General features: G+C 40.4%; 2 protein-coding genes across 2 annotated transcripts in view; both read right to left on the bottom strand.

Annotated features, from left to right (window-relative positions):
* Positions 1-2,155: 2,155 nt before the first annotated feature.
* On the bottom strand, positions 2,156-2,587 carry LOC138211551 (ribonuclease, liver-like). Its single transcript, XM_069171508.1, has one exon. It carries the CDS (start codon positions 2,585-2,587, stop codon positions 2,156-2,158), a length of 432 nt encoding a protein of 143 aa, XP_069027609.1.
* Positions 2,588-6,297: 3,710 nt separating this feature from the next.
* The window catches only part of slit3 (slit homolog 3 (Drosophila)), a 251,176-nt gene continuing 232,341 nt past the window's right edge, over positions 6,298-25,132 (bottom strand). Inside the window, exons 33-38 of the mRNA XM_069171083.1 lie at positions 23,338-23,468; positions 11,915-12,069; positions 11,159-11,319; positions 10,109-10,266; positions 9,303-9,508; positions 6,298-9,187 (exon numbers count right to left, since the gene is read on the bottom strand). Of these exons, the coding sequence (XP_069027184.1) occupies positions 8,934-9,187; positions 9,303-9,508; positions 10,109-10,266; positions 11,159-11,319; positions 11,915-12,069; positions 23,338-23,468 (1,065 nt within the window). The 3' untranslated portion in view covers positions 6,298-8,933. The remainder of the gene's footprint in view (positions 9,188-9,302; positions 9,509-10,108; positions 10,267-11,158; positions 11,320-11,914; positions 12,070-23,337; positions 23,469-25,132) is intronic.

Below are 25,132 nucleotides of genomic sequence, written 5' to 3'. Positions count from 1 at the left end.
AACTGTTAAATAGTCCACATGGAATTCACAGTTTTTGCAAACTATTTGCAGTATCTCTCTCAACAAACCTCATGATCTACCTGGAATGAATTTGAATTAACAGGTGTGCCCCGTCAAAAATGAATTGTCATTGTATTCCCCCCCCCCCCCCTTTTGTTATGGCACCTGGTAGCAATGTATTACTACCGACAGAAGGTGGCGGTAATGCACCAGAGCTGTTTTTCAACCATCAGTCTCATGTAAACTTTTTTTTCAATTCTAACCTTTAACATCCTGTGGAAAAGAGGTGATGTCTGTTCCGGGTATTAAGTGATCTCCGTTTGGTCACGGGCTGAGAAATGGCCGGCCACGGCTTTTGTTTATCGGTGCAGTTTCTGCATGTGGCTTTGCTCGTTTCCCAACTTCTTGAACAAATGAGGTTGTTGTAGTGTTAAGACTAGAAATATTAAATATTGCATGTCATATTTGAAAATGGGTATGTTTTAAACAAAGAATAATAACCTTTTTTTTTTATTTTATTTTATTTTTTATGAATGTGCTGATAATTAAGTTAATGGGACAAACAGAAGATTACAACAGAGAATTGTAACCGTGTTCCAGCACTCCGACTTTTAACCCGACACTAACACTACAGTATACTGCATAATGTATTTGTACAGAAGTATCCAACACTGGTGGGTACTGTTAAAAATTTAAGTCAAAACCTCGGCTGGCTGATAATTTTTTTTTATTCATGTTAAAGAAAAAAACTACAAAATCGCACGAGACCACCGAGGGATGGCTGCATACCGTTACGTTTGTAACCACCTTAGCAATAGGCATGTGCACAAGGTCAATTTATTCAAAGTATTTGTTTAATATTTTGTTTTTTTTTAGCTTTCTGAGGATTTCCGACAGCTGAAAGTTAGCCGAGTCACTGTTTTTGGTGACTCAACCACAAATTGAGAACTTCTTGAGAACTTTTTTGGAACCACTAACATCCTGTGGAAGGCAGGTGATTTTCTGTTCTGAGAAATTAGTCCTGGCGTTTGGTCAGGGGGGTGAGTATGGTTGACCACACCTTTGTTTCACAGAATAGCTGTACGTGTTTCTCAGGCTGATGTGAAAGCTTGTACACTTGCGGTGAGGCATAAGGAGACAATCATATTTGATCTTTGAGCATAAATGTGCATTAGTAGTAGAGAGATACGATTCACAATCAAACGTTTTTGACCAAAACAATACGAAAGATTTGTTTGCCATCCAAATTATTTTATTTTCAGTTTATATATTTTCACTCAAAAACATGATTTTTAATTGCAGTGTGAGAAATTCACTCTCAAAACTGTATCTTATGCTTGCCCGAAAACAAGTACCTTCGTACTTGCCGAGTTAGATTCGAGTGCAGCACAATTGGTCGAACTGACAAGGCCTCACCATATTTTGCGCACTTTTAGAGTAATAAATTGTACCAGTTTACTTTGATGTTAAAACCATTTAGAATCGAGAGTGTTTGTCTCCATCTGGCAAAGTGGTTTCTCTTCCCTTCTCTGAAAGTCAAACATTCCTAAAACAATTATTTTGTTTTACAATTCAAGCAATGAACAAAGATGGACCCCTTTAACAGGGCTCTACAATCTAGGTTGTAGACAGGATGCAACAGATGAAAAACTGCTGAGTGCAACATTAACCAAACTGTAACCGATGTGACCAACAGCAACCGGTAAGCATATATAGAAGGTTCCAGTGACTCAGTGACTCAGTGTCCCCCCCCCCCCGCCCCCCTCCCCCCCACACACACACACTCTCCGACCACACTTGGCTGATGTGTTGATGAGTGAAGAACACCAAGTATTATTTGCACCAACATGAAAAACTTCTATTCCAGTTCAAAGTTCATTTTTGACCTTTGACACCACTCTATCTATACTCACGGTCTATTTATAAGATGTGCTGGAGCTTTTAATGAAGTCAGACTAATCTCTCTGCAACCGATACAGTTCAAAATTATATATGATTCTTGGATGTAATGCACTGTATATAATTGACTTTATATAGCCATCTCTAATGATATTCATAACAACTCTCGTGATCATTGCGTAAAACTTTATTTCAAAACAGACAGAAACGCAAGCGGTCCAGGAGTTTAACAAGAAACTTGTGTACAGCTGTTCAGTCAGGTCTCACAGTGACCAATGTCTTTATCATAGTGCACAGGATAGCCGACACATTTGATAACAATTTTCTTGTTGAGACTTTTACCCCCATACTGACATTTTTTCTTCACTTTCTTTATCTTTTCACACACAATGATGTTAAAGGGTTGCAGGCTTTTGGTCATGTTATTCTTGTATGGCTCTCCATTTGTCTCGCAGACAGATTTCACCGTTTTCTCGTCGGCTAGGATGAAGGTGTTGATCTCCTTACACCTTCCTTCGTTGAGCTTCTTGATCTCGTTGTTCATGACCTTGTTACAGTCCCCGACAGTCATCTGCTTTCTGATATGCTGTTTTCTGAACTTCTGGTAGGGATACTCGAGGTTATTGTCCCGAGGGAGAGCGAGAACAGCGGCAGCGAACAGCAGCGTGAACAAGCACACAATCCTCATGATTCCCTGGTGAAAAAAGGCAGAAAAAAAAGAAATTGAAACACTGGGGCAGTGAAGGCTGTATTTTGTGGCCTGGTTTTACGGCAGCCAATGCGTGACTGCCGGTAAATCGATCAGTTTGATTGAAATTCGATGACTATTCGATGATTTGCCCTTAAATTTGGTGCGGATATCCATGGCGCCCAGAAGGTGTAGCCTCATTATACAGGAAGTCAAACTTTTGACTTATCAAGTGAAATATCTTAACATCTACTCTGCGCATTAACAGAAGCCCTGGTAAAGACATTCTTGCTTCCCGCACCATGTATCCTAATGATCTTGGGACTGAATGAAATGTCGTGACAACTATTGGCTGGATTGCCATTCAGTAGTGAAAGCACATTTCAATCTACATTCCTACACACACTCTGAAAATGTGTCCCCTCTAAGAGCCTACATTTCATCAGAGGACAGTGTTGTCCCTTTTGTTCAACATTTTTTATAAAATAAGTAGAGCAAGGTCGAAAAAAAATGATTTTCATACCGAACGTTTTCAAGGAATTTACGAGTCAACCAGTGGCACAAAACAATTGTGTGACTACAGTTGACAAAAGTTATATTTACAGCAAAATCATGTTTTTATAAGTGAAGAATATGTTTATTCAAAATAAGCTGCAGACTTGCAGTGGAAGCTGCACAGGCAAAAGACACGTACAAAAAAACACAACCACAAAAACCTCTGTGAATACTAACCGACACTGTGACATTAAAGAGAAAGAAATAGAGACAAACCTTCTAAAAGCAGACAGGTGATGACTTCTTTCTTTTCTTCTTATTAGTTCTCGCTGCAAAAACTAAAAACATAATTTTTTATTGCTATGCTGTTTAATAAAATGAAACAACTTTGTAAACTATTGAAAAGCTCTTAAGAACATATTTACCTTTTTATCGCAGACTCTTGTGACAATGAAGCATCTGCAAACTGTTGAATCTTTTATAGGGTTTGGTTCCCGGGCGTGTGAACTCCCCTCCTTCGCATCTTCTGTACATCGTCCAATCATGCATGACCACAACCAGTCTAACACCGAACTCATTATCTGCATACCAATGGTAAAGATTCCTGCTACTCCACTACTACCTGCTATTTTTTTTTTACAAATTGTACCTCCTCCACCGCTCCCGTTGAATTACAAATTCAAATCAAAGTGAATTTTAAAGTCATCTACTTATTAATCAAATGTTTTGCAACATATTTTCTGCCAAGCAGTGACATACTTTTTATTTTTTCTCAGGGGATCTTTGTAATAGTGAAGTGTATGGTGACATTAAAGAGTGTGCTGTGTAATTCCCATTACGCTTAAACACACGTTTTAAGAATTGCTGCGGTTGATTAAAACAACAATCAAAATACTTGAGCTACATTCTGCACACAATAGTTTTTTCTTTCTTTGCAGTGCTGCCATCTTTTGGCAGGACACAGTTGGCTATTGAAATGAATATTTTTTTTTTTTTAATTTTATTCACTTTATTAATCCCCGAGGGGAAATTTCTTCACTACAGCAGGGGGGCTCTCAGGTGGGAGCTGCTCCAGCAGGCTGCCACTAGCGCGGCGCCAGGTAACCTGACCTGAGGTGCATGTTTTTGGATGCAAATACAAGTTGAAGTGACAAAGTTTAATAGACCAAGGACTTTTCGAGTAACACAAATTTTAAAATCAGTCACACTAGGCACGAGGCATTGCTTTAAAATTCGATACCTTCACAGAGACCAGTGAATTCATTCTAGAGATGTTTGCATTAGCACCATGTTTTAAGTGTATGATTTGGATGCTGCAGCCTTTGTCCCTGACCCCTAAGAGGCTGTTTCCATTTGGTTATTTCAATCCGGACATATGCGACCTGGCCAGCAAAAATACAGGTGAAAACACGCTCGGGAAGCATTGAGCAAATCGATCAGAATCTGTTCAGGCCACCTCCGAATGTGGCTTATGATGCTTAGGCGAGCGCATAGGTCCTGACCGCGTCACCGCCATGCCAATAATCCCGTTAAAGCACAGCCTCTTGTGTAATATTGCAAGTTCCATTGCACTTGATATTCACTCAAAAAGGTTTGAAACTAACAAGCCTTTTGTGTAATTCATCTGCTCAAAGATAAAAAAAAAAATAAAAATAAAAAAAAGGTTTCCCCAAGCTCACCTGAAATTCAACTTTAAAGCTTTTACCTACAAGCCAGTCCAGGTAACAATAAGCAATTCAAGTGTAATGTGGCCACCTCAAGCCTGTACCGCACACAAGCCCAAGACTTTTCTTTCAGTGATGTATCCAGCAATTTCCATCAGAAATAAAAAAAAATATTTGTACAACCACAGATCTATTTGTTCCGCATGTTCCACAATTAAAGCACAGAGGGGAGAGTTTGACATCATTTTAAAGAAGTTAAAAGCAAATAATTGCATTTTTGAAGAGCATTTTTATACCTTTGAACAAAGCCTCAACGCTAAAAGCATTCACAGATTAAAAGAATATCAAGAGACATGACTTACATACCTATCTGCATGCACGTTAAAAGACACAACGGTGCCAACAGTGTTTAACCGACTTATTAAAGCGCATTGATAAAACAGCACCGGTTTAAAAAAAAAAAAAAAAAAAAAAAAAAATGGAATAAATTCTCACAAAATGCTCGCAGCAGAACACATATTTATTCACACACAGACAAAAAAAGTGACTTGACAACCAGCAAATGCAAAACTCCAGCAAAAGCAAACTATTCAGAGCAATAGAGCAGGCAGGTAAATGTACACAGACAGCCACTGCAAACATTTAACCAGCAGACAAACACACATTGAGTTTATGCGACTCACCAGTTTCCATTTGTTTGTAGATGGACTTCCATCTTCAGTCTTGAAAAACTGCAGCTGACATCACTGACCAGCGCGCACTCTTTCAGGCTAAATTGCAGGAACTTTGTTTCACTCATTTGAATAAACTCAAAAAGCGAAGCAAACTTTTATATCTGTGGAGAAAACATGGGTGCAAAACATAATGTGACAAAGGACTTTTTTTTTTCTTTTTTTTTTTAAATGACACAGCCGCAGTAGCACCGTAAAAGCGATTCATGAGAGAAAACGCCACTGATTTATAGGGTAGTTCAGTGTAAAATAATACAAATAATCATATTAAATTGATAAAAAGAACAAAAGAGCTTTGGGGGATAAAATAACAATTAAAATAAATCTATGTGACAACAATATGTCCCCAAAATTGGTCTTAAACTTGAATTCCTTGGCTGCCCTTACAGAAAAAAACAAACTAATCCTGTGCTTTCCACATGGGACACTCGTGTGGAAACAGTGGTTTTGTAATGATAATCTGATCTCATTAGCTGAGTTTTAGTTGTTTTAATATAAGAAGGTTGAAGACAAAAAATGCACTTTGGTTAGAAATTACTTAAACCAAAGGCATACTGCAACTAAATGTAACATATATTAGAGTTTGCGGCAGAATGTTTTGATGGTGCAATAATCTCACTTAGTAACTGTGCACCTGCCATTTGGCCATATTTTCCCCAAATATTTGGGTAAGACTGGCTTTGCAGTTTGTGGAGATGAAAAAAATAAAATCTATCCACTATTCACACTGCAAGCGAAAACCGATGTGGGAGATTTTGACGCACAAATTAAGAATTGCAGACGCGTTAATCTCAATCTCAAGAACAGACATGAAAGATCATTATAGTTTGAATGGTAGTTTAATTTTAACATTCAACATAAGTATCAATTATCATCACTCACATAATCATGTTTTTTTAAACCTAGGACCTATACAATGGAAGTGACTGACTTTACAGTTATTTGTAACGTCAATAACTGTTAAATGAGGTGTTTTATTTTGTTCACAATGAAGAATTAAGCCTTTAGGATCAAGATAAGAGGGCATGGAAAGGGTAAAGAGAAGAAGGGGGAAACAGGTTAAGGATTGAAGAGTTGTGACAACAGGAATGGAAGCAAAGAATGATAAAATGATTAGCCGGAAGGACTGGAGGAAACATTATGAGAATGACATGAGGAAGTCGGGAAATTAGGATGAATGTATATAGATAAGAAGCAAGAAGGCGGATCAGGTAGGAGGAACAGAAGTATGAAAAAAAAAAACTGTGACGTTAACAGACAAGGATAACACTGATATGTCGTAAACCAAGGATAGCGGAGCTGCAAATTAACTGCAAAAAGTGTGTCAATACTTTGCACGAGTTGTAAACAAAGCAACAATAAGGTAAACAGTACAGTAGTAGTTACATCATATTCTTTTGCTATGCTTTTAATTGTGTTAGTCGGGCAGTTAAGAAGTGAACTGGTGTTGTGAAGTCTTCTCCAGGTGTGTTGTGGTTCCAGATTCTTTCACGTGACAAAGTTACAGAAGCTGTTTTGACGCAGCAGGCGGACGAGTCGTTACTGTGGAAGTTTGCTGTGATCAGACTGGAGCACTTTGTCTATTGGTCAACAACTGCAAGGCACTTTCTAAACCACCACCCCACACTGTCAGTGATAAAGTTGAAATCATTCACAAAGGATCAAAACGCTTCACCTTTTAACATTTTTAAAGCACGTGCCTCATTGATTTTTCTTTCATTTGCACTTCAGAGCACATCGTGGTCCAACAGAAAGACCTGCCTTATATAATATGATGTCTTATAACACTGCATGCATTAATACTGTTTTTCATAGGACTGTATTTTCATCGGACCTTTAGGGGATGGAAGAGCGGGACGTTTATCTCAGCATCCTTTCCTTTGGGAACTAAAGACGACCATTGCGGACTTTTGATTGTGTTGTCATGGAGACAGGTGTGACTTGTCACACGGGACACAACAATGCCTACATCCATCCAAAATGATGAATCATTCAGTAGCAGCTGTTGTAAGTATCGCAGCAATACTTTTCCATTTTGAAAAGAGGCACATTTAAAGAGCTTGAACAATTTCAGTCACTCTTTTTTTTTTTTTGGACATACTCATCCATTAAGGCAAATCCAGATAACTTTGGTGTATTGACGGCATTTAAACAACTTCAGTCAGAAAGTCATCTTGTGGAGCAAATGCTGAAATTTGAAATTCTCGTACAACATATTTGCTGTTTTTACTCCAGTAGTTTAACGTCTCGCCTTGCTACAGTGATGTAGAAGTGCACTGCAGGGTATGTCAGTACACCGTGCCTTCACTGTTGTTGTAGTAATGGGTGCAACAGAGATTACCTCCAAGCACAACCAGCGACACTCAGCAAGTTACAATTAAAAGAAAAAAAAAAAAAATCCTCGTTATCCGAATGGGTGGTTTGATTAAAGACGTCTTCCTGTTTCCACCGGGGCCAATGTTATGAGCTCTCGTGATTCATCAGGGATTGAGTGAGTACGTTTTAAATCTCGGCAGCTAACGAGTGCAGCCAGCATGACGCTGAATTTACAGTCTGATTTTTCACCACCGTTGATTTAAATGGGGAATTCCTGATTCATAATAAACAGATGTCAGATTTCCATGTCAAACCCCTATGTGACTCCAGGTCTGGCGTGCAACAGCGAACTCTAACACAATATTACAACAAACTGTTAAATCATCTCTGTGGAAAGAGTCTTTTACATGAGGATGATGTCCATTATATAGTGAAGCAGGTTAGCTAGGCACGTACAGTTCCCTTTTAGCCTCCAAGAGAGAGGGCAACAAAAGACTGCCACCTTTTCCTCGTCGTGGAGTCGACGGAGCGCTTCTTCCTCAGCGCTCCTCTCTCAGTGTCCAAAGCCTCCCACACATCGGCACTCACATTAACATCATGCAAATACACTTAGAAGATATAAAATTCATTGGGTTAGGGTAAATATTTATATAGATTTATACATACATATAAATTCATATACTTTTAAGGCATGTTAATCTATTTTGCTGTGTACTTTTTCTTCTTACAAGGTACAAAATAACTTTTTTTTTATACTATGTAACACATCATATAATCAACATATTAAAAAAAACAACCTCATCAGTCCTTTTATCATCTTTTAGAAAAAAAATTCATAATAAAAATAAGTTCTATGTTTTTTTCTCACTTATATCTTACAATATATTTTCTCTCTGTCAAAAAAACACGCACACATGTCCCATCTTTTTTTTTTTTTTTTTTTTCTTTTTCGTTTGTGGTTTCTCTCGGCAGCAAATTGGCAGCGGTCAAACAGGATGTGGAAAATCAAAAATCACGTGATGCTGGTGCTGATCGACGTGGAAAGGTCGCAGAGCGACCGCCTCGTTGATGCGTAGAATTCAGCAGCACAAAATGGCGGCGGTGAGTGTTGCAAAAACGAACAGACGACCTGCTGTGCCGTTACAACGGGCATTTGGAGCAGCCACATTCAAGAGCGGTCTCCATTTCCTCTGAGTACGAGGCGCCGTCGGAGCAGCGGAACACCACCTTTCTCCGTCTGCTCTTGGTGACGCCGCAGCAAACACCGGAGAGCGCCGAAGCCTGGCAGGATTTGGGACAGTCCATGCGGGGGATCTTGCTGGTGGACGTGCACGTTCTCATGGGCTGGTGCCGCTTCAGCTGCTCCCTCACCATTTCCCCCTGACACGTCAGCTCTGGAGAAGGCGAGACGCACATAACAACGTTTAGAAAATGACTCGCACGTATCGAATGCCGACGTACAATTATTGAGTCCCATCTTTTTTTTATTTCACATCCTTTAAATCTTACCTGTGTCACAGGTGGGCCCGGTGTACCCCGGCTGACAGTGGCAGAAAGGCTCTCCTCCCTCCGACACTCGACACTCTCCACGTGCGCAGCGCTTCCCCCTGCAGGCTGGAGGATCTTGCCGTCGGTCACAGTGCTGGTCCTGGTAGCCTTCGTTACACTGGCAGCTGTAAGACTGACCCTTCGGCACACACAGACCGTGAACACATCTGGAGCGAGACGAAGAGGAAGACCGGAGGACGGACTGGTTAGAGAGGAGTTTGCTGGGGACATTCATGACGTAACAAACGTCACAAACAGGTGGGAGTTCATTGTCTGTGAAATCCAGGGAAACTGAAGCTCGCAGAAACTGTACTTCCGTGGATGATCAAAGATGGAGGACACAGAGCTATAACAGCTTCCCCATCGACATAATTCATTGTAACTAATCACAGAATGATGTTTAGGCGCATTCCTGAGGTGATGGCAGTTTGAAGTTGTTTTGACGTTTATGATAGTTTGTCAAATCAAACAACGACTTGGAACTGCAATAAATAAATAAACCAATCAATTAAAAGCAACTATCTTTGGCATTTTACAGGAATTAAATTAACGAACTTGGCAAAATGAATTAAGCTGATCAACTAATAATGACTGCTGGAGCATCAAACAAACCTAGTCATGAATCAGTAGAAGCTCTCATTAATCTGTTAGCTGTGTGTTTATGCAATTAAAGCACAGCAGATTAAACTACACGCAGAACATGCATACGTCACTCTGAACATCGAGAGCATCGGTTTTTCTGCTGAGTCTCTGTTGTCTTGGCTCACCTGTGTTTCTGACATGGGTTTGTAGTTGTCGTCTCGTCGCACAAAGCCCCGCTGCGTCCGGGAGGACAGTCGCAAGTCACCCCCGTCTCCCCTCCCTCTCTGCAGGCGCCCTGTGCACACACGCTGCAGGTGTGACACCCCGCGAGGATGCCGTCGGCCTGGTGACAGAACAAGACAGGGAGAAAACACTGTTTGAGAAGACGAGAACAAAGTGGGGTGTAAGCTTACAAGCATTTTGCTGTCGCATTAACACTAAAGCCTTCATCAACACAGTGAGTGCAGTGCAAATTTTGCGGCAAAATGGAGAGATAATATCTGTACTTAGCTACAGCTACTACAAGCATAGCTTTGTTGAAAGCGTGCCTGAAAACCCTTATTGCAAAATAAACCTTTTCCACAGTTGCATGAGCAGGAATGCAAACTTGGACTGGATCTTTGCTCTGAAGCCAAAACAGCAGACTTATTGTCATAATGTTTTGCACCACAATGTCTGCACAATGTCTTCTTGTCTTGCCAAACATTACGTTCTTTGCTGATACTGTAAGTTGATAGCTCAATTTGCAGGACAGACTTACAGCAATAGACTGCATATAAAAGCAGACGTAGCTTCCGGGTCTGAAAAATGAGGCCGATGCAGAAGTGCTTTAAGGTGCAATACCACCGAGTGCCTCTAGAGGTCGGCTCCAAAAAGCCTCCGGCTCCTCGGACTCCCATTCAACTCATAAAATTCTGTCAATAAAATTTCTTCACGATATTTTTTTTTTTATTTTGATAGCTAAAGTCGGTCCTTCTTATTAGTTTGGCCGTCCATCTGAAAATAATCCTGTCATTAATTATGAATTAAGGCTCAAAAAGCTGCAAGTTTGATTGACAGGCCTGTGGTGAAGTCAGGTTACGGCTTTATTATTTATCTATAAAACTTTCAAGGCTACTTTAAAAGCTCCTAATGAACTTTCACTGAGTATATTTTAACGTACTAGTATATATAACAGTATTGTGTGTTCCAATATATAAAAGACACCGTTTTTTTTGTCCAAAGTGTGTAATCACCTTGCCCTCGGCTCCTTGTGGTCGTCCTCCTCCTGTAGCTCTGTAGCTCAGGTCTTGAGGCTCCCCGTTGATCCGGACATTGTGGATGCAGCCGTAAAAGGTCTGAGGGGAGCGTTCGGGGCCCGGGCGCAGACCTGAGGCAACCACCTGGGACGGCACGCCTGGTGAAATGGAGGCGAACAGGATGAAAATAAATGGAAAATGGAGCACGAGATGAAAGAGAACCGAAAGTTGAGAAAAGAGGAGAAATGGGATGAAAAAATAAAGTAAACAAACCCAACGTAGAAAATACGACTTAAAAAGGAGGACAGGGACTACTTGATGAATCGACTTCGCTCTCTGGTTTCATTCTTGGTTGGTTCTTACGGTAAAATACAATGTTCCAGCAAGAATACGGCATCATGTCTCTCACTATTGCCCAATAAACATTATGTTTCTCTCTAGTTCTTGGGGATAAAAGGCTTTCTGTTCTCGGAGGCGTGTCTTGCCCCCTTATTTATTTTATTTTTTTAAGAAAAGTTGAACAAAAACAGTTCTCCACTTCCTCACCACAACCCTTGCTGCGATTCAGTGTGTGTTAGCGTGCGCGTGTATTTGCATGTTGCGGGTGCTTGTATTTGTATGTGCCCATGCATGGCAAACATGTGATCAAGACCACGAAACGGCAGTAAAAGGCAGGCATAAGTAACATCTGCGTATTAAGCACATGTGTCTACAAATATGGATTATAGTGTGTGTAAACGTGTGTGTGCGTACCTCCTATGTAAAGTTGGGTGTTGTGGTCAACGGAGGGCTGGCGTGCTAGCTTGCCCAGGCTTTTGGGGGCGCCGTTATCCACCACCAGGCTCAGTGAGCGGTTCTGAATCAACAGCTCGACCGTGTGGAAAAGCCCGTCATTCACCGACTCAACGCTGAAACAAACACAAACAGAAGAAAGAGGAGGGGAGAGAGCTTCAGTATGGTTCCGATTATAATAAATTACTCTTGAATTCAATACCAGACAGGAGGGGGAAAAAAAACAATGATCTAGCAAATTGCAAATGCCAGACACAAAACAGACTCCAAACATTTTTTTTTTGTTTTGTTTTGTTGTGTTTGCAAATCGACCAAACTAAATGAAAAAGAAATTAAGGAAATCTGTTTTGAAATGCTACTCTGAGACATAAAACAGACTGATTACATCCTCCATGCGGTGCTCTTTTGGAAAAGATTAAAATGTGCCCTTGATCTAGCCCATGGTTTCCTAACATGGAGGTTGAGGCCCAGAACGGATCCCCCGGCTGCACATGGGCTTGTTTATTCTGATGAGCTTGAGCCTTGGGGCAAAACTCGATTTATACAATTTAATAGCTGGACTCAAGCAGTTTGGACCATTGTGGTAAAGAAAGAAGCCTTTTTTTTTTTTTTTTTTTTTTTTTACCAGAGCTCTGATATTCTTAAGGAGGAAGTAAATGTTTCCACTGAGGAGAAGTCTGCAACGAACCAGGATCATGACCTTTTGCACCACGTGTGACCCTGGCAAGAGAGAGTGTGTGTGTGTGTGTGTGTGTGTGTGTGTGTGTGTGTGTGTGTGTGTGTGTGTGTGTGTGTGTGAATATGTGTGTCTGAGATTCTCTGCTAAGTGGTTTTTTGCTGGAGGGGAGACAGACAGCTATAGAGACAGTGGTTTGGCAAAGCCGAAAGAAGGAGAGAGAGCGAGAGTGAGAGACGGAGGGGGAAAGAGAGGTAGCCGGTGGGGTGGTAAAGTTGACTGTGCCTCCGTTCACCCGATGTTCTTGCAGAACATCAAAAACAGAAAAAGAACAAGTGAAGCCGCTTCGCTTCTTTCCGCTGGTGGTCTGCTCCCAGACTCCCACAGCTAAACATCAAGACAATGCTTCCCTTTGTCTGCAGCCCTTCATTGGCTAATTAGCAGAGGAGCCTCAAGACAGGTTTGATTGACAGATGTTTATAGAGTGTTCAGATTACAGTGATGTTACATTAACAGCCAATGGAGCAGGGTTGTGAGTTCTGGAGGAGGGCCAGTGGGACTTTCATAGAAAACGCTGGCCGTTGAAAAGGAGAAAACTAGAGTGTACAGCAGAGCAGTGTGGGTTACAACATACACCAGAACATATCAATTAAAGAAGACATTATTATGATCTATTACCCTACATACCTGGATAAAACTTTAAACGCGTTACATAGATGCGTAACAATTAACAACAGCGAGCGTGTTTTGTCTTTCTGGACATCAGTCAAGTTCAGCATGTAGTTGGCGTTTTATTTTTAAAATAAGGACTTCACTGTAGACCCAACAGAGACACATATATGGTTTCCATTAGGAGCCTTGTAATTTAATAATAGTCTCAAACAGGCCTGCTGCAACCAAGCAAAATGATGGTCTGCTAGTCTGAGAGATTGCCTCACCACCCTCCTTTTCTATCTTTACTTTATATTCCCGCTCTGGTGCTGATTTTTTTCCATCTATCTCCAATCCTTCTCTTCTGTCTTCATTTCCTGTATGTTCTTCCTCCTCCTCGATTCCTCCCGGTATCATCTCTTCCTCTCTTTCCACTCTGCTCTGATCCCCTTTCCATCCTTAATGCCATTCAGCACTCATTTCTACCTCGTTTCCTCTTCTAAAGCTTCTTTGCTTTTTACTCTAAAAGCTCCGTATCCCTTTTTTTCCCCATTGGTTCAAGTGTCTGGACACTTAAATCAAAGAGCTCAAACGGCCCAAAACATCCTCAAATTGATTTGTTGCACAGGAACTTCATACACTAATTTTGACACACACACACACACACACACACACACACACACACACACACACACACACATATAGCAGTGAACCTGTCGTGAGGCCAAAGCTCCACCAGGTGGCAGTAAATGACTAATGGTTCATGTTTTGTCCTGCAGGTGAGCATTTGAGTTTGTTTTCCAACATTAGGCTTCATTAGTGTTTTGACGTGGATATTTTCAAGAACCATGTGTGTTTGCATGTTTGTGCGTGATTCTTCAAATCAAATACATGTAAATACAATTACATAAATCTATATGGTTTTCATCAGCACCTGTGAAATCATTTTTGTGAATGCGGAGCGCTTCCACGGTTTTGCAGAACACGTATTTGCGTTTGTGCGTGCGCACACACTAAAGTTTGTGTTTTAGGGTCTTTGAAGTTGGCTGTGTTGGCTCTGTGTGTTAGTGGAAAAAAAAACAGCAGCCCATTATGGAATTCAATAAAAACAAATACACAGCCGTAGCAGATTTCAGTTACCCCCCCCCCCCCCCAAACCCGCCTCTCTCTCTCTTACGCTTATTGTATTCGCACAAACCCACAAGAGACGTCAATTTCCTGTCAGTCCAGTCCCGAATGAGCACGCACGCACGCACGCACGCACACACGCGCACACACACACACACACACACACACACACACACACACACACACACACACACACACAAACCTCACCAAAAAGAACTTACGAAAACCAAAAGCTGGCTTTTTTTTCATATAACTGACTCAAATACAAACCCAGAAGTAATTACAGGTCATTGACTTTATCTTAAACTGAAAAAAATATTTGGATTAGAAAGAATCGTGCAGATCCACTTACACTGTTAAATCTAATTAGGCACTGCTATCATTTACTTACAATGTTTCAAAACCACAATTGTTGCATTTGAGTGAGTGCTTGTGTGTGTGCGTGCATGAATGAGTGAAACTTGTGCACGTCAATGTGCATTTATTTTCTTTAATATATGCTCGTGCTCAGGCAAGTGTGTTTGTAAGTACCATAAACTGTATGTTTGTAAATGCATGGGCAGTTTTTTTTTTTTTTTAAACATATTTGTAAGTTTTTCTGTTTGAATCACTTTTGAATGTGTTGCTTGTTTGTGAGTCTACATACATGTGTGTGTATGCTTCCATTTGTGTATGCATGTGCATGTGCATGTGCATGTGCATGTGCGTTAAGCAGCCCAGTCTGATTAAAATGATGCTCAGCAGACAGGCAGCCCAGCTCCATATTGCCGTGGTAACCTCAATTAGTCATTGCTGAGACGGCAGCTGCAGAACGCCGAGCTCCTTCACTGTTTTTCTTGCCTTTTTTTTAAAAAAATTTTTTACCTTTCATTAAACCAGGCCGGCCAGTTCAGATGAAATTTGTACTTTTCAGGAGTGGAATCGTGGCGTTTTGATGTCGAGTCTCAGGAATGAGTGCTCGTTGTTTCAAGCCTCTAAGGTTTCAGTATTAGAACGTCTCAATAGCCTCTGAGCAGTTTAAACCTATAATGTTCAAGGATATTCTGTCTGTTTCAACCACAGCCCTGCGGTTTTAAAGAACCAGATTCAGGTCAGACATCCAGTCATTTTACCCACCTAAATCCGGACACAAAATATTTTTGGAAGACCTGATCCTGAACAGAACCTGCATGTAAAAGTTGTACGAATGTACGAGTTGGAATAAAAAAGCATTGTAGCTGCAAGCCACACAAACTTTTCAATGTGGTTAATCAGGAGTGTTCGGCATACATTATTTAAAAAAAATGGCATATAATATTGTGGTAATATATACAACGGTCCTAAAAAATTCATTCTGCGCTGAACGTGTTGATTTAACTCTGTGGTCAGTTTTGTAGTGCCTCTGTCATGAACGGCATTACATTCGTTCTATACAGTAGGTGTATCTGGTGTAGCCTCAGTATCTTACTGTGTAATGAACCTCATTTTAGTTAGCATTTTGTCAAGTTTACATTGCTCTACACCTGTCAGGCCAGCCTTTCAAGTAACTTCACCACAACGCCAAACCACATTTGAGGTTCATGGTTTTGCATAGATCCCAAAACTCTTCACCAACAAAGAGGACCTCAGCTTCATGACATGATCTGTCACCTGCTTCCCATCAGCAAACACTCCTAATTACATTTAATCACAGTGAATGATTTAACCCTGTGGTGGGAGACTGTTTGGTGTAACTGCTGGATTTGTAACTGCTGGATTACTAACTGCTGTCATGGCTGTCACTGATATGATAGTAAAGTATGTCCGGTGAAATGTTTGATCATTTACATAAAAAGCAACGCATTGTATGTGTCACTATTACTCAGTAAAATGATTTGTCCGTTTCAGTTTGTGCACAAAGTCACATGATGAAAAATACTGTAATAATGACTGACAAAAGGATCCCGTGTACTCCTGCTGGTAAGTACATTAAAGCTTCTGTTTCTCCTGTATTCTCTCTCTTCTTAAATCATCTCTTCTTCCAAAAAAACATCTACTCATCAAACCTCTCCCCATCATTGTCTTCAACTGCATCTTTTTTTTTTTTTTTTTTTTTTTATCATCCTTTCCTCCCGTCATGTACCCATCCATCCCTGCAATCCCTCCCTCTGTCGCCTGCTGATGAATAACAGTAAATGTGCTCTCTTTGACCTGATGGGAGATTAGTGTGACATTTAGTAAAGGGCACCACATTAATACACAAAAACACACACTCTGTAACCTCTCTCTCTGTCTCTCTCTCTCTCACACACACACACGCACACGCACACGCACACACACACACACACACACACACACACACACAACACTGGGCATGCATAACCACTTTCATCTGTTGCTAATGAGGGCACAGTGAAGGACTCGTACACCTTCTGCCATCTCTCCTTCTGTCACTGTCCCTCCTTTCTCTTCCTTGTGTCTACAAACCCAAACATCCCCCACTTCTACACACTTTATGTATGCTTTTTATTTTCATTATCATTCCCTCAGTTTTGTACCGCTGCATCATTTGGTCTGCCCTGTTGTGATTTCTCCTCATTTTTTGCAGTACCTCTTTTCTTTGCTCTCTATTTTTATATTGCATATTTCTATAGGGGTATGCACATACAGAATTTTGCTTTATATCCTTTGTGCATGTTTGTGTGTTTCGGTGCACAACATATGTATGTATGTATGTATGTATGTATGTATGTATATGTGTGCACCTGGCTCAACATGTGAATTACAGGCCTCTCCTTTGCTCTGCTCCAACTCTCTCTTTTTAAGCTGTAGGAGCACCACAGAACAGAATACTTAATAAGTGGCTTTGCAAATGTTTAATGAGGAAGGAAATAAATGTAAAACATTAGTTAACATTCAAAGATATCCACGATGTGTTTTGGTGAGGATCACTGAATGTGAACTACAAAATTTGTTAACAAAAGAACTCCACCGAAAACTCCACCTTTGATCTAATCTGTTAGATATAAGTACACCAAGTAAAACTCAAACAATCAAATCTGTAAGCCGAAGACAAATTTGAACTGTTACAACTGGGGTAGCATGAGTTTTACATTAGTGTGGTGTGTTATAGCCTGGAATTACCAGATCTAAATTCACTCCATGAATAGATGGGTTTGGCCACGCTCCATTGGAGAGTGTTTCCAGTCGTTGCATCCTAATAGGCGTAGACCTCAGGTTTAATTTTTAAACTATTGGAGCAGCTTTTAACCAATCAGCACTGATCACCACATGACATATGTTGTGCACTGAAACTCACCGAGCTGTAAACACAAGCAGAGCGCAGCACCATGCTCCGGCTTCCAATACTTGATATTCGTTTGCATTTGTTGTGCTACTGTTGTAGCTCGACCACCACCACCATCATTGGAACTACATTTCGAAACAAATGCTTGACTTCAACATCATTGCACTTAGCCCAGCCCGCTGGACGCTGATTGGTCTGCCTTCCAGAGTTGCTAAGCAAGCCTTAACGCAAACAGGGTTTCCAGACAATAATCATAACGAACGAAAATTAAAGCTGCGAGCAACGAGCAGGTAGAGCCGAGTTACAATCAGTCTGGCTATGACTGCTACATTTCAGCTCATTGTGAAAACTGGCTTGAACATGATGCCCTTCCTGGCTCACTGGTCTCCACACAAGATAACCAACCCGGGGATCGCTGAGAAACATCCCAGGGACTGGCACTGATTTCTGGCTCTCACTTGTGCAACCGCAGTAACTGTACGGACAGTGCCATGTTCAGGATTTGCCAGAACTGCTGTGCTCAGTTCATGGTGGTTAAATAGTTAGGCCATCCCGGACCGTATCAGTTGAATGGTGGCAGTGTGTTCTGCTTTGCCTGCCTCACCATGTGGTTTGAGTCAGTTTACAACGTATGTCCAAATTAGGGCAGAACAGATAGTCCGTTTGCAAAGCCCAGAGTCATGCAATCAAAGATGGCACATTCAATAGAATGCATAGAAGCTTGTGGTAAAATGAGGCTCAGGGTTGGAGTTGGGCCTCGTTCTCTTCCAGATTGCTAATGCTAAGCATAACATACAGTAGAGGCAGTGTTTACTGAGTGGTTAGCATTATTCTCAGATATTATTTGACTCTATGGAACATTGTTTCTTTCACTGACTTTCAATCTTTTCCTTTTTATCTATTCCTATTCATCCATCTTAATTCTTGTGAACTTCCTTATCTTCCCCCTCGTCTGTTTGTGTCTTCCAGTTAAACACTTTCTAGACCATGTGTCCCGCATTCATTCTTTCTTGTCCCTTTCTTTCTCTGTCCCTCCTCCGTATTTTCATCTGTTACACTTTCTTTCTCCACTTCTCTCAGTGTTTCTTGCCCTGTGTCTGTCTGTCTCGCTCCCAGGCGTGGCCCGTGTCAAATTAACAAGAGCTGACAAGGATAATTCCCTGACTCAGTCTGTGGTTTACTCTTCCCCTCTGCTCCTCCCCCTCTTTCACTCCATCCCTCTGTCATCCCCCAGTTCTCTCTTATCCATCCTGCCGTTCAGCCGTGTTTCATGGTCTTTTCATTTCGGCTGCTTCTATCCATCTGTTTTACCCCCTAAGTTTTTCTCCTTTAGCTTCCACTGTATTCTCCTCAGTAATCTGTTTATTGCTCTGTCTGGTATTTCATTCATGCCTTCTGTCCGGCATCAGTCCCTCCATCTGTCTTTCTGAGTCTCTGCAGTGTCTGTGTCTGCCTCTTAGCCGATCAATCTGTCTTTCTATTCATCTAAACGTCCCTGTGACTGTCCTCTTGTCTCTCCTTCGCAACCCTTTCAACCCTGCCTCCATCCCACCAAATCTGTGCCAGTCTTAATTAGATTCATCCCATCATTTCCATTCTTTCACTTGATCCTTCCTTCCTCTCTAATTTCCTCTTGTTGTCTTGTTGCCTTTCCCCGTGTGTCATGCATTGTGAACACTTGCACATATTCTGGTGAGGGTCATATTTAGGATATTTACATGAAACTATACATCAACATACACAGATTGTAGAATATTGCCACTTAAAATAAAAAAGACAACAAAAATCTACAACAAAGTAAACAAACTTGACAGGGTAGCAAATTATTTTTCATGACCAACAAAAGTGTCTTTCTATGCAGATGACCTGCTGGCCTACATGTGCCCTGCTGATGTCTCCCTGAGTAGGTCAGAGTCTCTACCAGCTCCAGGGCTGCAGCTCTGCAGCCGGGCTAAGCTTTGACATCCTTGGAGGCGGACAAGGGAAAATAAATTCACCTACGTGGTTCAATATGGCCTCTCATTATTATTATAATTAGGTTTGTTTGTATGCATCAGTTTAACAAGGGTCACTGAAGACAGAATAGAGAGTTCCCAGGCACCAACACAATCCTTAAGTATTAAATAACCTCTACATATGCATAAAACTCACACTATACTGCATCAAATATGAAAAGAAGTTGATTTCTATTAATACATGTGTCAGCAGAGGCAACTGTTAAATATCTCAATCCCTATTTAGGTAGAACGCTCTAAAAGTGTTGAATGCTGACGCCACGTTCAATAAACAACATGGGAAAGAAACTGTCCGAAATTCCCCTCTTATGGCCCTAATTATACTTTTTGCATCCACACGGCACACGCTGCATACAGACCTGACTCAGACGCCAAGTTTATGACAGAGCAGACCGCATGTGTGGATCACATGCATCAACAAATGTGTGAACACGTCCGTGTATGCAGACATCAAATGTAGTATAAACAGAACCACATGGATGTCTGCTGTCCGTATCCATTTGGTATGAACGGCCAATAACAATTTCACACGACAACATTAAAGTGGGGCCAGGGTGTGGCAACTTTCTACTTTCTCCCCCGAATATCAGAAGAGAAGTAAACGTATCTGATACATCTTGATTTTAATTTATGAAAGGCCCGTACTTCTATTTTCAGACAAAACTAAACAGTCATTTGTCTTACACAAAAGGAAAAAAAATTTAACAAGCCAAAATCAAGTGGATGATTATATGCACATTTTATTGTGGGGAGATTATTTTTGTTATAAAAACTCTAAAAAATTATACGTACTAAAAAACTGAGGGTTAAAATGAATCACATTTGAAATATCTGAAGCAGAGACCGTCTTGCCCTTGACGTCGTAAATTGTGGCTTAAATTTTCTTCTCCCACAGCTACTTTAAGGATTTGTAATATGACGTAATGTCTTAATCCTAAAGTCAAATTTATTATGGATCGGCTGCATATTATCATCCAAAGCATTAAGAACACTAGTACCTTTCCTTACACTGATGACCTTGTCTCTGTCCACAGAGACAATAGAACAGAGAAAAGCCAAAACCACAAAGTAAGATGCAAAAAAAATCTCTGATAGAAAAAAAAAAAAGAGCCAGAAGGATGGAGAGTGAATGAGAAAGCAATGAGCTCTTTCCATTGTTTCTTTTGTACTTACTTTCTCCCTGAATTCCACTAAAATCTGTCTCTTTGAATGTTGTGATCATTAAAAAGTGGCTGCAACATTTTTCAATATGTATATAATACTGTAAGATTGATTCTTTTCATAGAATTTCGTGGCATAATTACCAAAAAAATGCAACTTTTGGTAAAAGCGATCATTAGCCTCTCTCTCCAGTCTCTCAACAGTGGGATTCTTGGTGCTAGTGTTACTTAATATTATGTCCAAAATTCCTCTGAACCTGTCTGTTTGATGGTTGCCAGAATATTTTTTGTTCCTTCCTCCATTGCAAGAAATTCTGGAAACTTTAGCAATTCTGAATTTGGTCATAAAGCGATACCCTCATCCTGTCCTATGTATTAAACAAATATTTATTTTTATATCATGTAAATTAAAGTAATGTAGCTATAGTATATCCAATATTCCTTGGCTCGTGGTCAATCCTCTTGCCAATAGTCTTTTTGTTATGTATTCCAGCGATGTGGTAATGAATTAATGCTGCTGATGAAGGATGTGTTGCATGTTATCAAGTGTTTCGTAATGTGTGCACTGTCGTCTGTGCTTGAGTTACAAATGAAATATCCCTTGAGACAATTTGGCACTCAGTCTTGTATTACATATCCCTCTCGCATGTCTCGCCCTCCTTCTTCATGATACATACATTGTAGAGAGAGACGCAAACAGAATCAATAAGAGCCCCATCAGCCACAGACAAAGATGGACGTGGGCCCTTTCTCTCTCTCTAACTGTCTACTTTGACTCGAACTCGGTCCATCTTTTATTTATCTCTAAAATGGTGAGGACAGAGAGTCAAATTGAAGTTTTTTCTGTACAGGTTATAACACACTGTATATCCATGCTATGTATAATGCTGTCTTGCTTTGAATGTACATTTTGAAAGCTCTATTTACTTTTTTTTTCTTTTATAATTGTAAAATGTATTAAAATTTCTCATTGTGGTTTGTGAGATGTGCATGAAACAAAACTATGACTCAGACAACACTTGGCTGAGTTACAAGTCTAATGCTACTTTAAATGGCTTATATACTATAGACTAATAGTTGAACATTGCTTATTGCCTGCTTGTATTAAAGGCCTGTTGAGATTGTCGTAGAGGGTGTGTCTTATTTCAATATGCTTCGGGTTTTGGGTTGACTTGTGTTACTAATAACTCAACAGTCCTTCTTAATCCAAGGAGATATAGTGACCAAATAAAACAGTAAAAATTCTAAAAAAAAATAATAATAAAAAAAAAAAGCCTCAAGAAAGCCTGAATTTGAAAAGAAAATAGTAAACTGAACCATTTGGAAAAGTGTTTTATACAGTTGCTTGATGTGAATCAATTAGTACATTTGGACTTTGTGATAGCCATTTGCATGGTCTTTTGCCATTTGCTGATAGTTTTGTTGGTCATTGTTGTTCATTTGACATGCCACATACTGTAACAATTATTCAAGTGCTACTTAAAAACGGGAAATGGTTTTCCCAACAATAACTACTGAAAACATGATCATGTTCTTTTCCTGGATTAGCTTTTCTGTTTCCATAGTTTACCATGGCATATCAGTTTCTATGAAACTGTGAATATCATTTATTCTAAAATAACGAAGGGCTTACACCTGACTAGCTGACTGAATGAGGCCTTTTGTTTCCACTGTTTTAAGTTTTACTTTTAGAGGGTTTAACTCAGGGACGTGACTGTCTAGTCAGGATGGTAAAGGAATTTTTCTGAGTTCATGTTTGTTGATAGAGGAAAGGGCTCCGATATGGATCGGTTAGTGTGTGTGTGTGTGTGTGTGTGTGTGTGTGTGTGTGTGTGTGTGTGTGTGTGTGTGTGTGTGTGTGTGTGTGTGTGTGTGTGTGTGTAAGAGAGAATATGCTGATGGATTTGGGTGTGCGCATGGCTAAATCAGCACCTCCTGAAAAGTCCTCAGATCCTTGAAAACCTTTAGCCAATGGTGCGTTTATGTGTGTATCATACAGTATGTGCAAAAAAGTGCAAATATTTAAGTTTCAGTACAGAGACTTCTTTCAGTGCATACAAATAAGTAATTCAAGATTTATGTCTTTATGACCGAGTGAATGTGTTTGCCTTTTGTATTTTTTATAAACTTTTGTTGAACTTTAGTAACCAGATCGTGTTTTCTGCATACTTTTCTGTGTGTATGTGTTTGAGTGCACTTAAATTACCTTGAATCTCTCCTTTATCTGAACAGTGCATAATATAATATTAATTGAAAATGAATTATTGATTACTGATTTTAAATGAAGCACTTATAAGTCAAAGTGAAATAATGAGTGTGCTTACATAAGTGAGTTAAAAGTAATCAAAGTGAGTGGATTATTTTTTTTTACCTATAAAGTGAACATGACCTTCATGATTATATACTGAGTATATGAATACAGCAAATCACGACCGAATGTAAATGCTAACAGAGTGAGGGAGTGTTTATATCTGTTCTGTGAGGCCTACCTGTACACAGTGGTTGGTGGGTAGTTGGCGATGTCATAAATGAGCCTTATGTGTCCCTGATACAGCTCCAGTGCCAGGGGGTCATGGTCCTCCTTGTACAACAAAATGCCGTTGTCTTTATCTGTAGCCACCTGGAGAGACAAAAAAGTTGGATACAAAAATGGGCGATACTTCTTCAAGGAAGCTGTAATAACTGCAGCAATTAAACATTACAAAAATGACATCATCATATCCGTTGTGAGATGCGACAATGTTGAGAATCCACAGTTTGTGACAGCCTATACTTTTCAGGCTGATTTAGCAATTTGGCTCACAAACATGGCTTTATATGCAGATGTAAATGGACTTCATTTTTTTTTTAAATAATACCCTGAAGAAATCTGTTAGTGGGTTCGGCTGCACCTGCAGCTTAGGGAATGCAGCAGAGAAGCTTTCTTTTCGCCTAAATTGGGTATACGCATTGAATAAAACTAATTTGAGTAGATTCTTATTATAAGCACTAATCATAAATTAGCCAGGTCATCTCATCTGCTGTCATGCTACTGCAAACCTGCTAGACTTTCTTCAGCTACAAATTAACTGATTATTTACTACAAGTGATATGCAGTGTTATTTTTCAATTTCAAAATTTAAAGCCTGAAAACTTGAAACTATGGTGACATGTTTTGGTAACTCCTCCTTGTCTTTACCGGTGGTTGTCTTAGCATTGTAAAATCTGTGCGTTTTTAGCCTGAAGTTCCTCAGACCTAGAAAAGCACCTAAGTTGGTACGAAACTAGTTTCTAGTATATGTAAGAGATTGCAAGTGTTGTATGTGCGTAGATCTGAGTCAACGATCAAATCGTCGACCATTAAACTGCTAAAGAACCGTAAAAACGAGGGAAAAAAAAAAACTATGAAATTCCACTATGCATGTCTCTAAACGAGGTGACTCGCACCTCCTTCTCTCAGAGACACACTTAACATGTCGCACTCGCTCGCGTGCTCCACTAAGCGCTAACTAACTAGCAAGTGGAAATGGGGCCACGGGGCCAAGCACTTAACACTCTGGCGTCAACGGAGCATAGCCAAGTCAACACCTGCTAACAAGCTGCTGGAAAAAAGCGAGCGAGGCAGGCTAAGAGGAGAAAAAAAAAAAGAGAGGGAGAGATGGAGACAACAAAGAAAAAGATACGAAGAGAGTGAGATACAGAAGTGGGCGAACAGAGAAGTGGGATGCAGACGGAAAGAAAAGAGAGAAGAAGTGTTGAAGAGAACGAGAAAAAGCAGAGAGTGATTTATGAAGTGCCGTGGCCCTTTTCATTCTCTCTTTTCATTTTCTCTCTCTTGCCTCTGACTCAAGGCCTCTTGGTAGAGTTTTAACAGCCTTGGCACTGACATTGAAAGCTCCTGGCAGGAACGCAGAAGCACACACACACACACACACACACACACACACACACACACGCACGCGCACGCACACACACACACACACACACACACACACACAGATCCAAACAGGTGGTAAATTTCAATTAGACTGCCCTTCTTTTCTTGTTTCTCTTTCACCTACTTACACTCTCATTTCCAAAAAGGAGGAAAATATGTCTCTATTAGGATATGACTCTCGGGTGTCCGAAATGTATGGTCTGTGTGAATGAGCGTGTGTGTGTGTGTGTGTGTGTGTGTGTGTGTGTGTGTGTGTGTGTGTGTGTGTGTGTGTGTGTGTGTGTTTGTGCGTGCACCGACACGGGCGCTCAGTGGGCCATGGAAACAGAGGGTGTAGCAGATGTTTGCTTTGCTTCGTCGGCACTAAG

The sequence above is a fragment of the Embiotoca jacksoni genome, unplaced genomic scaffold (assembly GCF_022577435.1).
Source record: "Embiotoca jacksoni isolate LCO1_2020_lvr unplaced genomic scaffold, fEmbJac1.0.p SCAF_5, whole genome shotgun sequence".
Lineage (NCBI taxonomy): Eukaryota > Metazoa > Chordata > Actinopteri > Embiotocidae > Embiotoca > Embiotoca jacksoni.
The sequence above is the reverse complement of the archived record's forward strand: the minus strand, read 5'-3'. Positions and strand labels throughout refer to the sequence as shown.

Bases quoted from the DNA above. Each gene is read 5' to 3' on its own strand.
- LOC138211551 (XM_069171508.1), bottom strand. From the start codon at position 2,587: ATGAGGATTGTGTGCTTGTTCACGCTGCTGTTCGCTGCCGCTGTTCTC.